At 38.0% G+C, this 11,946-nt stretch overlaps 2 protein-coding genes across 2 annotated transcripts; one reads left to right on the top strand and one right to left on the bottom strand.

Annotated features, from left to right (window-relative positions):
• Window positions 1-268: 268 nt before the first annotated feature.
• LOC113684272 (10 kDa heat shock protein, mitochondrial) lies at window positions 269-3,790 on the bottom strand. The gene is made up of 5 exons (XM_027201616.2): window positions 3,699-3,790; window positions 3,246-3,311; window positions 2,100-2,195; window positions 1,290-1,379; window positions 269-692 (listed from the first exon to the last, which is right to left on the bottom strand). The coding sequence occupies exons 1-5, from the start codon at window positions 3,699-3,701 to the stop codon at window positions 645-647; spliced, it is 303 nt and encodes a 100-aa protein (XP_027057417.1). The 5' UTR covers window positions 3,702-3,790; the 3' UTR covers window positions 269-644.
• A 232-nt stretch (window positions 3,791-4,022) lies between these two features.
• LOC113684237 (60 kDa heat shock protein, mitochondrial) lies at window positions 4,023-11,762 on the top strand. The gene is made up of 9 exons (XM_027201572.2): window positions 4,023-4,184; window positions 5,077-5,281; window positions 5,624-5,876; window positions 8,681-8,859; window positions 8,968-9,061; window positions 9,139-9,307; window positions 9,742-10,087; window positions 10,626-10,889; window positions 11,011-11,762. The coding sequence occupies exons 2-9, from the start codon at window positions 5,078-5,080 to the stop codon at window positions 11,275-11,277; spliced, it is 1,776 nt and encodes a 591-aa protein (XP_027057373.2). The 5' UTR covers window positions 4,023-4,184; window position 5,077; the 3' UTR covers window positions 11,278-11,762.
• The last annotated feature ends 184 nt before the right edge of the window (window positions 11,763-11,946 follow it).

Raw genomic sequence — 11,946 nt, 5'->3', positions numbered from 1 at the left:
AGTGCTTTAATTTATCTTCTGTCTCACTTAGAATGGTATTGTTAAGTGTAAAGTTGACAAAGCAGGACCATGCAAATTTAAAGACGTTTGTAAAAAATTGCAGGATACAGCATAACAAAATTAACTGCAGTTACCAATCACTTTCAACACTTGATCAATTCATGTTTCCCAGCAATTGTGTAAACTTAAAAAAAGGACAGTTCAATCTATCAAAGTCTTTGTATCCTTCACAACAACCAAGAAACAACACACAATTAAAAAAAGATGATCATGAAAACAACACCAGAACTTTATTGAGGTCAAACTCTTGCATTGTTAAACAACTGGCTTTCAACCAGCTCAAAAAAGCAAAAAAAAGCGTACTTAAAATTAGTGAGCAGTATGCTTATTACAAATATTAAATAATTATAAAAAGACTACCTAGCTAGACTGTCTTGAAATTTTGTTTTCAATACTGAAATTGTGGCAAGGCTTTCCCGTGTATAGAAAAGAGGTTCAGACAAGTTGTTTAACAAGAGAACACTGTGCTTCACAATGATTAACAGTTTTAGTTATTTCACAGGTAAAGTAACAGTAATTTCCAAGAATGTGATTCTTTTCTTCTCTAGCAGCACCACCACTACATAATCAAATAGCAGCTGGCATTACTCAAAAATCCCCAAGATGTCAGTGTCACGGTAGATGAAGTATTCCTGTTAAGAAGAGAACATTCCTGTTAGTCCACACTAAGTGAATATGTCCAGCATTTAGTGCAACTTTGTTTTATGTACTTATTGACTAAGTGGCTGGAAGGGCCAAAGGTTCATGCATCATGGCCCAAAGCCAGCTATTTTCTCATCTGGCCCAACGAAACGCAGTTAATAAGCATTTTATCCTATGGCCACTGCGAGATCAAAATTTTGAACTTTTTTTTTTTTTTCAACCTAATTAGGAAGTACTTGCCAAAACTTTAATAACCTTCATTTCTTTGAGTAAGAAAAAGGAACTCATAAATTCATAGAGAAATGCAACTTGATCATTTTCTCATTTGCTTGGTCCAACTTGAAATCCACAATGTTCTTGTTCTCAGAATATGCAAAGAGATGTGCAGGTGCCGAGGGTCAGATGGCTTTTTTTTTTTGAGTGGCTTGCATCAACTTGTCAAGCAATACACACCCAACCTTTCTCTATGGTTTTCTGTGGGATAATGCATGTGGGGCTGTTTATATAATTTGATAATATGGTAATGCCTTATTTCAGCCAAAACAGGAAAAACAGGAAGATTACAGGCTACCAATAACAATGCCTACCTTTTCATCCAAATTTATTTTTGTTCCTCCATATTCTGGTAGTAAAACCTTGTCTCCAACCTTGACATTAACTTCTATCCTTTGGTTATTCTAAAAACAAAACAAAGTATTTTAGTTTAACCCTTTCCACACAAGCATCAGTAAGCATATTCTCCATACTGTTCACCATACATTTACTAAAAAGCTGCCAAGGTGAATTTATTGAATGATCGAATTCTTTATTCTTGTAACATTAATGTTTGATTCAAGGGTGATATGTCCAGGAGGAATAAGCTGCCAATCACTCTTAGGGGTTAAAGGGTTATTTCTCTGTACTGTTCTGTGGACATTTCTTAGGGTGCTGACGATGAGAATTTGCGTAACAATCAAGAGCTTCTCTAACTGATGACTATTTCCTTAAATTTTTCCTTGTGACCTTAAAGTTTGAGTGATATTGTAAGGAGAAATTTAATGCTTGGCACTCTTTGGGGGTGTAAGGGTTAACCCTTTCACTCCCACAAGTGACCAAGACAGAATTTCTCCTTACAATATCAATACAGTATCAAGCAGGTAGGTGATGAGAATAGAGAAGAATCTCAATTATGGGATTATTAGTTGATCCAATACCAAATTCTCTGAACTAACATCATAAGAATTGTATGGCAGATAGTAAGGAGAATTACTAATTAGATCTTGGAGGTAAAAGGGTTAAGGAGAGGGCAGATACATTTGCTAGGTGCTACAGACTATGATGACTATCTCCCTATTTCAAAAACAATTGACTAGCTGTGATGATTTATTTCACTTTGTAAGCAGGGAAAAAGCTTTTACTTTGTGATCCCAGTTTCCAGGGCCAGCAGCCACAACAGTACCCTCTAGCACTTTGCCTTGGCCTTTCTCAGGAAGGAGAACACCTCCTTTTGTTTTCTACAGAAAATACAGAGTCAAATATCAGTTGCCATCTTGAATACTGCCTGCATGGGTATGTTGTGGTTCAATTTTATCCTTGATTCAAATGTTTTTTTCTTTTGTTTTTGAGTATTGTAATGTATGATAATGAGTTTGAAACAAAGGAAAATTAAATTTGAACCAAGGATAAAATTGAATCACAACATATACCTTGAGTTAAAACTGACTTTGCTTAATAGCTGTCTATCAGTACTTAAATCAAGAAATAGCAAGAGTGGGTCTGAATCTGTGCCTACTCCATACAAGCTCTCAGTCATAGAGGGAAACTTCCTCAAACTTTTACTGATTTTTAATCTCTTAAGTTCTCTAATGATCACATAACTTCACCTTAGTATGAGGATTTCAATCTGAGGCAAAGGTTGATGATAGATTGGAGGGGGAAAATAGTTTTGGATGACTGTTTAAATTTTACCATACCCCTTTTCCCAACCTCCCCATCAAACTCTTAAGGCTGGTTATTTACAAGAGGTTTAATCCAAACTGTGGTTTTTATGCAAGCTGTGGACCTCAGAGATGCTCTCTAGTTAAATAAATGTCCTTCCATGGTCAGCTTTCAGCCCTCTTGACACTAGTCACAAAAATAAGTGTTCAGATAAAAGATTCAGCTTAATCAAAGATAGTTTGGGATGTGGTTTTGTTCAACAACAGCTAAACTTCCTTTAAATAACTAGCCCTTACAGTTCTTGAGCTTTCACCCCATCATTTATACCCATCATTCCTTATTCTTCCAAGGCCCATTCAGCCCCCTTCCCTGCTGCCATTTTTTGATGTGTGTGGACAAGTCACCTGTGATACTATGCATCGTAGAGACATGTCACAACAGACCAAGGAATGTCATTTGAGGATACATGGAAAGCCTTTGATGTGAAAACTATACTTTATGCTTAAGTAAATTGAACTCATTTTCACAAGAAGGTTTTGTTCTTATCCTCATTTGGAAGGTGGGGATAAAAGAATTCAGAAATTGCCAATAGTATGAACAAAATATTTGATCTACTGTCTTCTCACCACTTCTGGGAGGAATTTTTCAACCAAGATCCTGTCAAAGAGAGGCTTGAATTTTCTTACATTAGCCTGGAGGAGAGAAAGAAACACATGGGAAAGATCTCTTATGCAATACTGTAAAACTATTGCACAGATGAATACAGTGCATTATACGCATAAAGTTATCTCTTAAATTTGTAGATTAAGGTACTGACGCGAACACTTTTTCCTTTAAAAATACGACGTATAAAAATAATGTTAAATATGTACAAGAATGAATTGAAAGAAAGCCTTGGGTTAAATATTCGATTACGTTATAAACCACTTCTGACTACATCACAAGCTACTCTAGTAATAAATTGACTTCAGTCACGTAAATCGATCCATAAAATTTTGAAAAATTTGAAGATCCTCAAAGTGAGACTTCATATCCGTCAAAATTTTAAATTTATGATCAAAAGATGAGGAATTACTTACCATTTCACAAGAAAAAAAAAGCGCGAGGCCTCTGCACCGTGGAAAATATTCTCCACACGTGTAAATCGATCGTTTACTGCGCAGTCGTCAATTGCATAAGGAGGTGTGTCATATCTTTCATTTAGGGAGGGGACTGTTAGGAGTACGCTTCTTGAATTAGCTAACACTTCCGAAACATATTTTCAGAGAAACCATGTAATTTACCTGAAGATTCTAAGAGATATATTTAAAGCCTGAAGACATTAAATATGTAAAAAATATCAGTATTGGGAATATTTGTAATATTGTTAATTGCACATAAATTACCCTCCCCTGGAGGAAAATAGTTGCCCCTGCACGGAGCATGCCGATTGCAGGTTCTCGTCTTCGTCCTTTTCTGCACGTGGGATAGCGAGGCACATTTAGCCAACGTTGGTCTTCGAAGTTTGCACAATTTCGTGCTCCTTTCAAGTTTTGAACTCTAGATCGCTGAATAGTATACTTCAGGTATGTATTCTGATCAGTTACAACTTACTTTACAGAGAGTGAGAATTTTAAATGACAGTAATTTCACGGAATATGTCAGACTCAGAATACATATGTACCGCACACGTGCTTCGGGGTAAATTTTTTTTCGGAAATCACGATTTCTTCTCTAGAGAACCCCGATTTTAAGCAGAACAATTTCCACAATGGTTGTGTTTCGTTCTTACTTAACCCCGATCTTGATGTGAATTTTTTTTCGCTTTGTCATACTCTCTGGAAGAAATTTAAAAAGAACAACTTTGTAACCTCTCGGTATAGATTTTGTTCGTAATCCACATAGAAGGTTGGATTTCCTCCAATGGTTTAAGTTTTGTAAGCGACTGAAAAATTATAACCATCGGTGCAGTCAAAACTTTTATGTTTAACACCAGTCTTTCATTATTTTTTGGTGCAACCTTTTCGGTAGATTGCATAATACACATGACCAAGCCGTTCTGTCTTAGTGGTGGTTGGCTGAGTTCGTTGCACCTTGCAAAATTTTTTGTGGGTCTACTCATCGTTTTGTTAATTCTCTGAAAAAATTAGGAAGCCAAGATCCCAGGCAAGATCTTTGGAAGATCACTTAAAGAAGATCTAACAGAGTAATTTCTTTTTTCACTGCAGATAATTCGATATTTCATGAAGGTCTCAGTAATATATCATTGGGGGGTGCAACCTTTAACTCCTAAGATCTAATTGTTAATTCTCCCCTCTAGCTGCTACATATTTCAATGTAAATTTTTTACAAGAATTTAGTGTAAGATCGGTGATGAGCACTCTTATTGCTTGTTTGCTGGACATTGTATGAATATCATAAGCAGAAGTCGCATGTTAACCACAGACTCAAATCTCTTTTTCTTTGTTTTTTTTTTAGAATGTATCGTCTATCAAGTGTGATCCGTCCGGCCAGACAGCTGTTCACTCCAAACATCTTGGCCCCTCGGCTTGCTGTTGGGTTCAGCACCTCACAGCAACAACAGTCTGCCAAGGAGCTCAAGTTTGGGGCTGATGCAAGATCCAATATGCTTAAAGGAGTTGACACCTTAGCTGATGCAGTTGCAGTCACTTTGGGTCCAAAGGTGTGGGGTTACTGTGGTTCCATGTTAGATGGCAGACAAGTCTCTCTCTCTCTGGAGCAGATTTCATTTTAAGATGAAGAAAGACAAATTTTAAGCTCTGCAAATTTCTTTGCAAAGGAACAATGAAAGATGTTCTTATTGGATTAAAAAGACTTCTGAGACCCATTAAATCAGTAGACAATTCACTCTTCCACATCTTGCTCCCATAAGTTTCAAGAGTTCCTCTCTCTTTAACCTGAGACCATAAGTAATTTTCCTGTTTTTTTATTTCCGAGCTACTTGGTAAAGAGAGGTTATGTTTGACCTCTGAGTTAACATTTTATTTGAATTTTTTTCCTACAGGGAAAAAATGTTATAATTGAACAAAGCTTTGGAGGCCCAAAGATCACTAAGGATGGTGTAACAGTTGCCAAAGCCATTGAACTGAAAGACAGGTATCAGAACATTGGTGCTCGTCTTGTGCAAGATGTTGCCAACAACACTAATGAAGAGGCTGGAGATGGTACAACAACCGCAACTGTCCTGGCCAGGTCCATTGCCAAAGAAGGCTTTGAGATTGTTTCCAAGGGAGCAAATCCTCAGGAGGTTAGGAAAGGTGGGTTTAAAGAATAAATTTCATTTTGTTTTCTCCAAGTTACATGCCTTTAAGCAATGTTTTTGTGAGGAGAATGTCACTGAAAAAAAGGATTGCACTTAATTTCCTTTAACCCCTTGAGTGCCGCGCCCCATTTCCCCTTTCTGTACCCTGTGTGCCACTGCATTTTAACTGAAAATGGGTGTCTCACAAAAAACCTCAAACCCTAGAAGTATTTTTTCCGAAACTATAGACATATAGATATTTTCTGAAAGGTCATAAAATTTTCTTTCTAACGAAGCAAATTTTGCTGAGGTTGGGGTAATTCGATATCAGTATAACGTCATAACCGTGGGAAAATTTGCATTTTTTTCACATTTTTCAACAAAAATAGGACAAAAACAAGTCTCTCAACAATTAAATTTATTCCAAACTGATGCAAAAATACTTGCATAACATATGCTTACATATATCCAAGATATTACTTCAAGAAAAAATACTTTATGTACAGAAAAAAGCCTGGTGATGCCAGTGCCATTGTATCCTGTCTGCTAGAACATTTTAACTAAAAATGGGTGTCTCATAAAAGACCTCAAATACCAGAAGTGTTCCTCTGAAACTATAGACATGTATACATTTTCTGAAAGGTCATAAAATTTTCTTTTCAATGAACCCAATTTTGCTGAGGTTGACATAATTTGATATCAATATGACGTCATAACCGTGGGAAAATTTGCATATTTTCCACATTTTTCAATAAAAACAGGACAATTGTACCATTTGAGGGATTTTCTTGCGATGTCATATGGCTGCATCAGCTGATCAGTACGGTCCACTCCGCCCATATATTTATTGTAGTCTGCAATGCATCTTGGTTTGTGGTGGGCTGCAAGTCTTCGTCCTGGAACCATTTCCTCATTGTGAATGGTTGTTAGCATTAGCACCTCTCTCTTGTCTTTGAACTTCATGGCAAGAAGTTCACTGCTTCTGTAAGCTTTGACTTGACCTTTCTTCAATTTCGCTTTTTTCACGGGATCAGGGAATCCCTTACGATTACTTCGTATTGTTCCACATGCCAGCGTGCTGTGATTGAAAAGAAATTTCAACAGTGGTATGCTGGTGTACCAGTTGTCAATATATAAATGATAGCCTTTGTCAAGCAAAGGTTCAATGAGGTCAGCCACAACTCTCTCTGAGACTGAAAGTGCACCTGCAGGTGGGGGGACATTCTCTTTTCCCGTGTAAATTTTGAACTTGAAGGTGTACCCAGAGTCCTCGCATAACATGAAACATTTTATTCCAAATCTGGCCCTCTTTAGAGGAATATACTGTTTGAAACCAAGGCGTCCTTTCCACAATAGCAGAGATTCATCAATTGAGATATTAGATGACGGTGTATAAACCTCGCCAAATTTCTCACATAGATGATCCACCAGTGGGCGTACCTTGAAAAGTTTGTCTGGGGAAGGGTCGTCTGCCCCAGGCATTTCTGCATTATCATTGAAATGTAAGAACTTCAACAACAACTGAAATCTATTCCTGCTCATGATAGCACCAAACAAAGGGGTGGAATACAGTGGGTCTGTAGACCAGTACAAGTTGATTGCTGGTTTTCTTATGATTCCTGTTAGAAACAACAGTCCTAGAAATTGTTTCATTTCACGTGGGTCGGTAGGATGCCATGAATTTGCACGAGACCTCCTCGATATATCCTCACCAGACATAAATTGCTCAGCAAAACGATTTGTCTCAGTTACAAAATAATTTATGAGATCCTGACTGATAAACAGGGAAAAGTAATCAATTGGCCCAAATCCAACTGTGCGCACCTGAATTCCACTGTTGCCAGTGAAAGGAAATGCACGTGGTCTTTCCATGTTGGCAGGAGTCCACTGTAAAGCAGGCTGATTTTGACGTGGTTGCCTTCTTCGCCCCCGTGGATTAGGATTGTTTCTTGCAGCAGACTCATTGTCACTTTCCTCTGACTCATTGCCACTTTCGGTATCGCTACTTTCTGAAGATTCAGCAGAATCACCACTCCATTCGTCACTTTCACTATCTGAATTAGAATTCCCACGAGCGTATTCACTATCACTGATCGATCCTTCATCTCCAGAATCGTTCCAGACTCTGTCCAAAACATCTTGAGCACTAAATCGAGCCATCAGCCAAGGTTGTTTGTAAAAGAAATACAAAAATTCCGCGCTTTCCTCGAATAAACAACCACGCTTCCTTAGAACAGTACTGCAACCAAGATGGCGGAAAAAAATCGCACGGAAATGTGAAAAATTTACTCGCAGAGACTCTTGGGAACCAAAGCTCATTACCAATCCCCCTAAAAACCTTTTCCGAATCTAGGGTGCTGAGAGGGTGACAATGAAAGTTGCATCCCGGGTGCCAGGCTTTTGAGAAAATCTCTTGAAGTTTTGACATACTCAGTACGTCATATAGGCACCTGAGGGAGAAAAGGTCATGACGTACTCAGTACGTCATATAGGCACTCAAGGGGTTAAACACATTTAGGTAAGTATACTTTGCTTTAAGCAGCTTACAAGTCAACAAATAGAATGGGCATCAGCTTTGCAGGCATTTCTAGTCAGCGAACAATCTTACTTTGAAGAATTTGGTATTGGATCTGCTGCTACTTCCCTAACTGATATATATCTTCATTCTCATCACTTGTCTGCTTGATATTGCATTGATACTGTAAAGAGAAATTCTGTCGTGGTCATCCATGGGAGATGAAGTTAATTTAAAATTAAAAGGCTATTCTAGCATTGTTTTTTGTAGGATCATAGGTAACTACCAGTGTTGTCTGTTTGCAGGTGTTATGCTGTCAGTTGAAGCTATTGTTGAAAACCTAAAGAAAATGTCCAAACCAGTTACTACTCCAGAAGAAATTGCTCAGGTTGCAACAATTTCTGCTAATGGTGACAAAGGCATCGGAGAATTGATCTCCTCAGCCATGAAAAAAGTTGGCAAGAATGGAGTGATCACTGTGAAGGTTACTGGCTAATTTTACTTGTTTGCTATTGATTATTTACCTTATATCATATAGCAAGAAACATGGGAACATAACGCAAGGTGATTTAATTTTTTTTTTTTCTTAAAGGATGGCAAGACCCTGTATGATGAGTTGGAATTGATCGAAGGAATGAAGTTTGACCGTGGATTCATTTCTCCATATTTTATCAACACTACAAAGGGTAATTAATAACTTCAACCTGATCTTGCAATCTGTTCATGAAATCTAACTTTTTGTTCTATCTGTATCCACTTGTAGGACAAAAGGTTGAGTTCCAGGATTGTTTGGTTCTCCTGTGCCAGAAGAAGATCTCTTCCATTCAACAGATTGTTCCTGCGCTTGAGCTGGCTAATGCACACAGGAAACCTCTTGTTATTGTAGCAGAGGATGTTGATGGTGAAGCTCTGACTACACTTGTCCTCAACAGGTAGTGGCCTTCAGCCTTTCATCATTAAGAATTTGAATTGGTGTTAACTATATTCATGGATTGTGTTCATTTTGTTTGTTTTAGCTTCTCTATAGATTGCAGATGGCTTGGAAAAGTTGCCCTCTTTTCCCAACCAATGCAACAAATAACAATCACAATTTGGTCACTTGTGTTTCCTCTCTTTATGCCTTAAACTTTCAACTACATCAATTTCAGTCAAAGATTTTACTCTCCCTTATAGCCCACAGACTTCAAACTTTAAAAAAGTACAATACTAAGACAAAAAGAGAAATGCTCATTTACTTACATTGAATTCTGATTATATCAACTAAAGGGATATGTTACTAACAGGAAGTGTTAAAATGATTTTGAACTGTTAGTACAATGGCACACAGGGAGGTTATCACATTAACTACTTCAAATCCACTCTCTAGGCTCAAAGTTGGTCTCCAAGTGGCTGCAGTGAAGGCACCAGGTTTTGGTGACAATCGCAAGAACACGCTGCAAGACATGGCCACTGCCATGGGTGGTATGGTATTTGGAGATGATGCTCTGGAAACAAAACTTGAAGATGTCCAAATTCAAGATCTTGGTGAGGTTGGAGAAGTGTCAATCACTAAGGATGACACACTGTTCTTAAAAGGAAAGGGTAGCACTGAGGAAATTGAGAAGAGGTGCGCTCAACTCAGAGAGGAACTTGAAAATACAACTTCAGAATATGAGAAAGAGAAAATAAATGAACGTCTGGCCAAGCTCTCTGATGGTGTTGCTATCTTGAAGGTACAAAGATACAGGCTTAATTTGATTGCTGATTCTTGTTCTGAAGATTTTCTACCAAAGTGATTTCCCTTAGCATTTAACTCACCCTATTCTCATCACCTGCCTCATAGGCTCCATATGACATTGTATAGTTCTTCACAATGGCTTTCTCGCATACATTTTAGGCTCTAAATTGCCCTCCATTTAGAGTGTCAAGTTTCAAATAGGCTCCCTTTTGCTAAAAGCTCCACTCCTTCCAAATTAAATCTTGTTAGATATTAGATGTCAGTAAGGCCATATTTGCAATTCAGTCTCAAAGTGTTATGTAACTAAAAGCCTGTAATATATTCTTTGAAATACCAATGATATTCTAGGTGACAATACAGAAGAGAAACTAGTAGTCACATTTTGGCATGGGAGAGGGTCTTTTTAAGCCCTTATTTGGTTAACTTACCTCTCCAATAAACCTCATCCTCTCATTCCGAGAGATTGACAAGCTTCTTCAAAGCTGGTAAGAGTATTTATGGCACATTTTCCAATAACAATCATCCTTTTGTAGATTGGTGGTTCCAGTGAAGTAGAAGTGAATGAAAAGAAGGACCGGGTAACAGATGCTTTGAATGCCACCAGAGCAGCTGTGGAAGAAGGTCTTGTGCCTGGGGGTGGTGTTGCCTTGTTGAGATGTATCCCCAGCCTTGATGACATCAAGACAGAAGGTGAAGACCAAGCCAAGGGAGTAGACCTTGTCAGACGGGCTCTGCGTAAGCCATGTCAGACTATTGCAGAGAATGCTGGTGTAGAGGCAGCACTTGTGGTGGAAAAGGTGGGATTTGTTTTCAAGAATGTTTTTAGGTTGACTCAGTACTCAGCAAAAGGGTGCTAGGGTACTTTGATAGCAGTTTTCTTTTCACACCAACATGGTTATTTTACGTTTCCTATTTAAGGTGGCCTCTATGGAAGGTAACCAAGGTTACGATGCCCTTAACAACACCTACGTAGACATGATCCAAGCAGGAATCATCGACCCCACAAAAGTTGTCAGAACAGCTGTGACAGATGCTGCAGGTGTTGCGTCCCTCTTAACCACAGCAGAAACAGTCATTGTTGATCAGCCCAAGGATGACAAGGCAGACATGGCTGGCATGGGTGGAATGGGTGGAATGGGTGGAATGGGTGGAATGGGAGGAATGGGTGGAATGGGTGGATTTTAAATGAATGGATGAGATATTATTCAATGTGCTTTGGTTCCCTAATTTCACAACTTGCATATCTGGAAACATTTATGTTTAACAGTAGCTCATAATGCTCTGGATGTTCAAGACTGTGTGATCTTTGAACTGCGGTCTCCCTATACTGTTTATGGATCAAGTGCATTTTCTGGAAAATCAGACAGAATGCTGGCTTGCAAAGACAGCTGATTTGATGATCATAGCTAAAACACCAGCTAAAACAGAAAAAAAACTTGGCTGGTTCAAATTTTGCAGGCTAGCATAGCATGCACATTGTAAAAATTACAATAAGACTGAATTAAAGTTGGGTTTATGCATAGGCCTCTGCAGAGAATTCAGTTTTAGCTGTGTAGATCCATGCAATAGCTTGGGTAAATTAGTTCATGCATTATGAATTCTTTTCACTTGCATTGCTAAGTAGATTGCATTTCTGGTGCTCCATCTCAATAAAATCGTTTTTTGTCGTACTTTGTCTGTGTGAGTCTAGGGATGATGATAATAATGATATTAATAATAATGGTAATAATTATAATTATAAAAAATAAAATGAAAATGATGCTTTCAATAATTTAGATAATAATTATGATAAAAACAATAATAATATTAATAGGTTCTTTGTAAAGGGTGATGTTTGACGGTAGTAGAAACAAT

The sequence above is a fragment of the Pocillopora damicornis genome, chromosome 9, assembly GCF_964200805.1.
Source record: "Pocillopora damicornis chromosome 9, jaPocDami1.2, whole genome shotgun sequence".
Taxonomy (NCBI): domain Eukaryota; kingdom Metazoa; phylum Cnidaria; class Anthozoa; order Scleractinia; family Pocilloporidae; genus Pocillopora; species Pocillopora damicornis.
This window is presented reverse-complemented; position numbering and strand designations above follow the sequence as displayed.

What these genes read in the sequence shown, in the direction of transcription:
- LOC113684272 (XM_027201616.2), bottom strand. An exon ending in CTGGAAACTGGGATCACAAA is followed by an intron (nt 1,380 to 2,099) that starts GTAAAAGCTTTT and finishes TTTTGTTTTTAG; the next exon opens with AATAACCAAAGGATAGAAGT. An exon ending in AAATAAATTTGGATGAAAAG is followed by an intron (nt 693 to 1,289) that starts GTAGGCATTGTT and finishes TCTTCTTAACAG; the next exon opens with GAATACTTCATCTACCGTGA.
- LOC113684237 (XM_027201572.2), top strand. Translation starts at nt 5,078, where the DNA reads ATGTATCGTCTATCAAGTGTGATCCGTCCGGCCAGACAGCTGTTCACT. An exon ending in ATGGTGTTGCTATCTTGAAG is followed by an intron (nt 10,088 to 10,625) that starts GTACAAAGATAC and finishes ATCCTTTTGTAG; the next exon opens with ATTGGTGGTTCCAGTGAAGT. An exon ending in CAGCACTTGTGGTGGAAAAG is followed by an intron (nt 10,890 to 11,010) that starts GTGGGATTTGTT and finishes TTCCTATTTAAG; the next exon opens with GTGGCCTCTATGGAAGGTAA.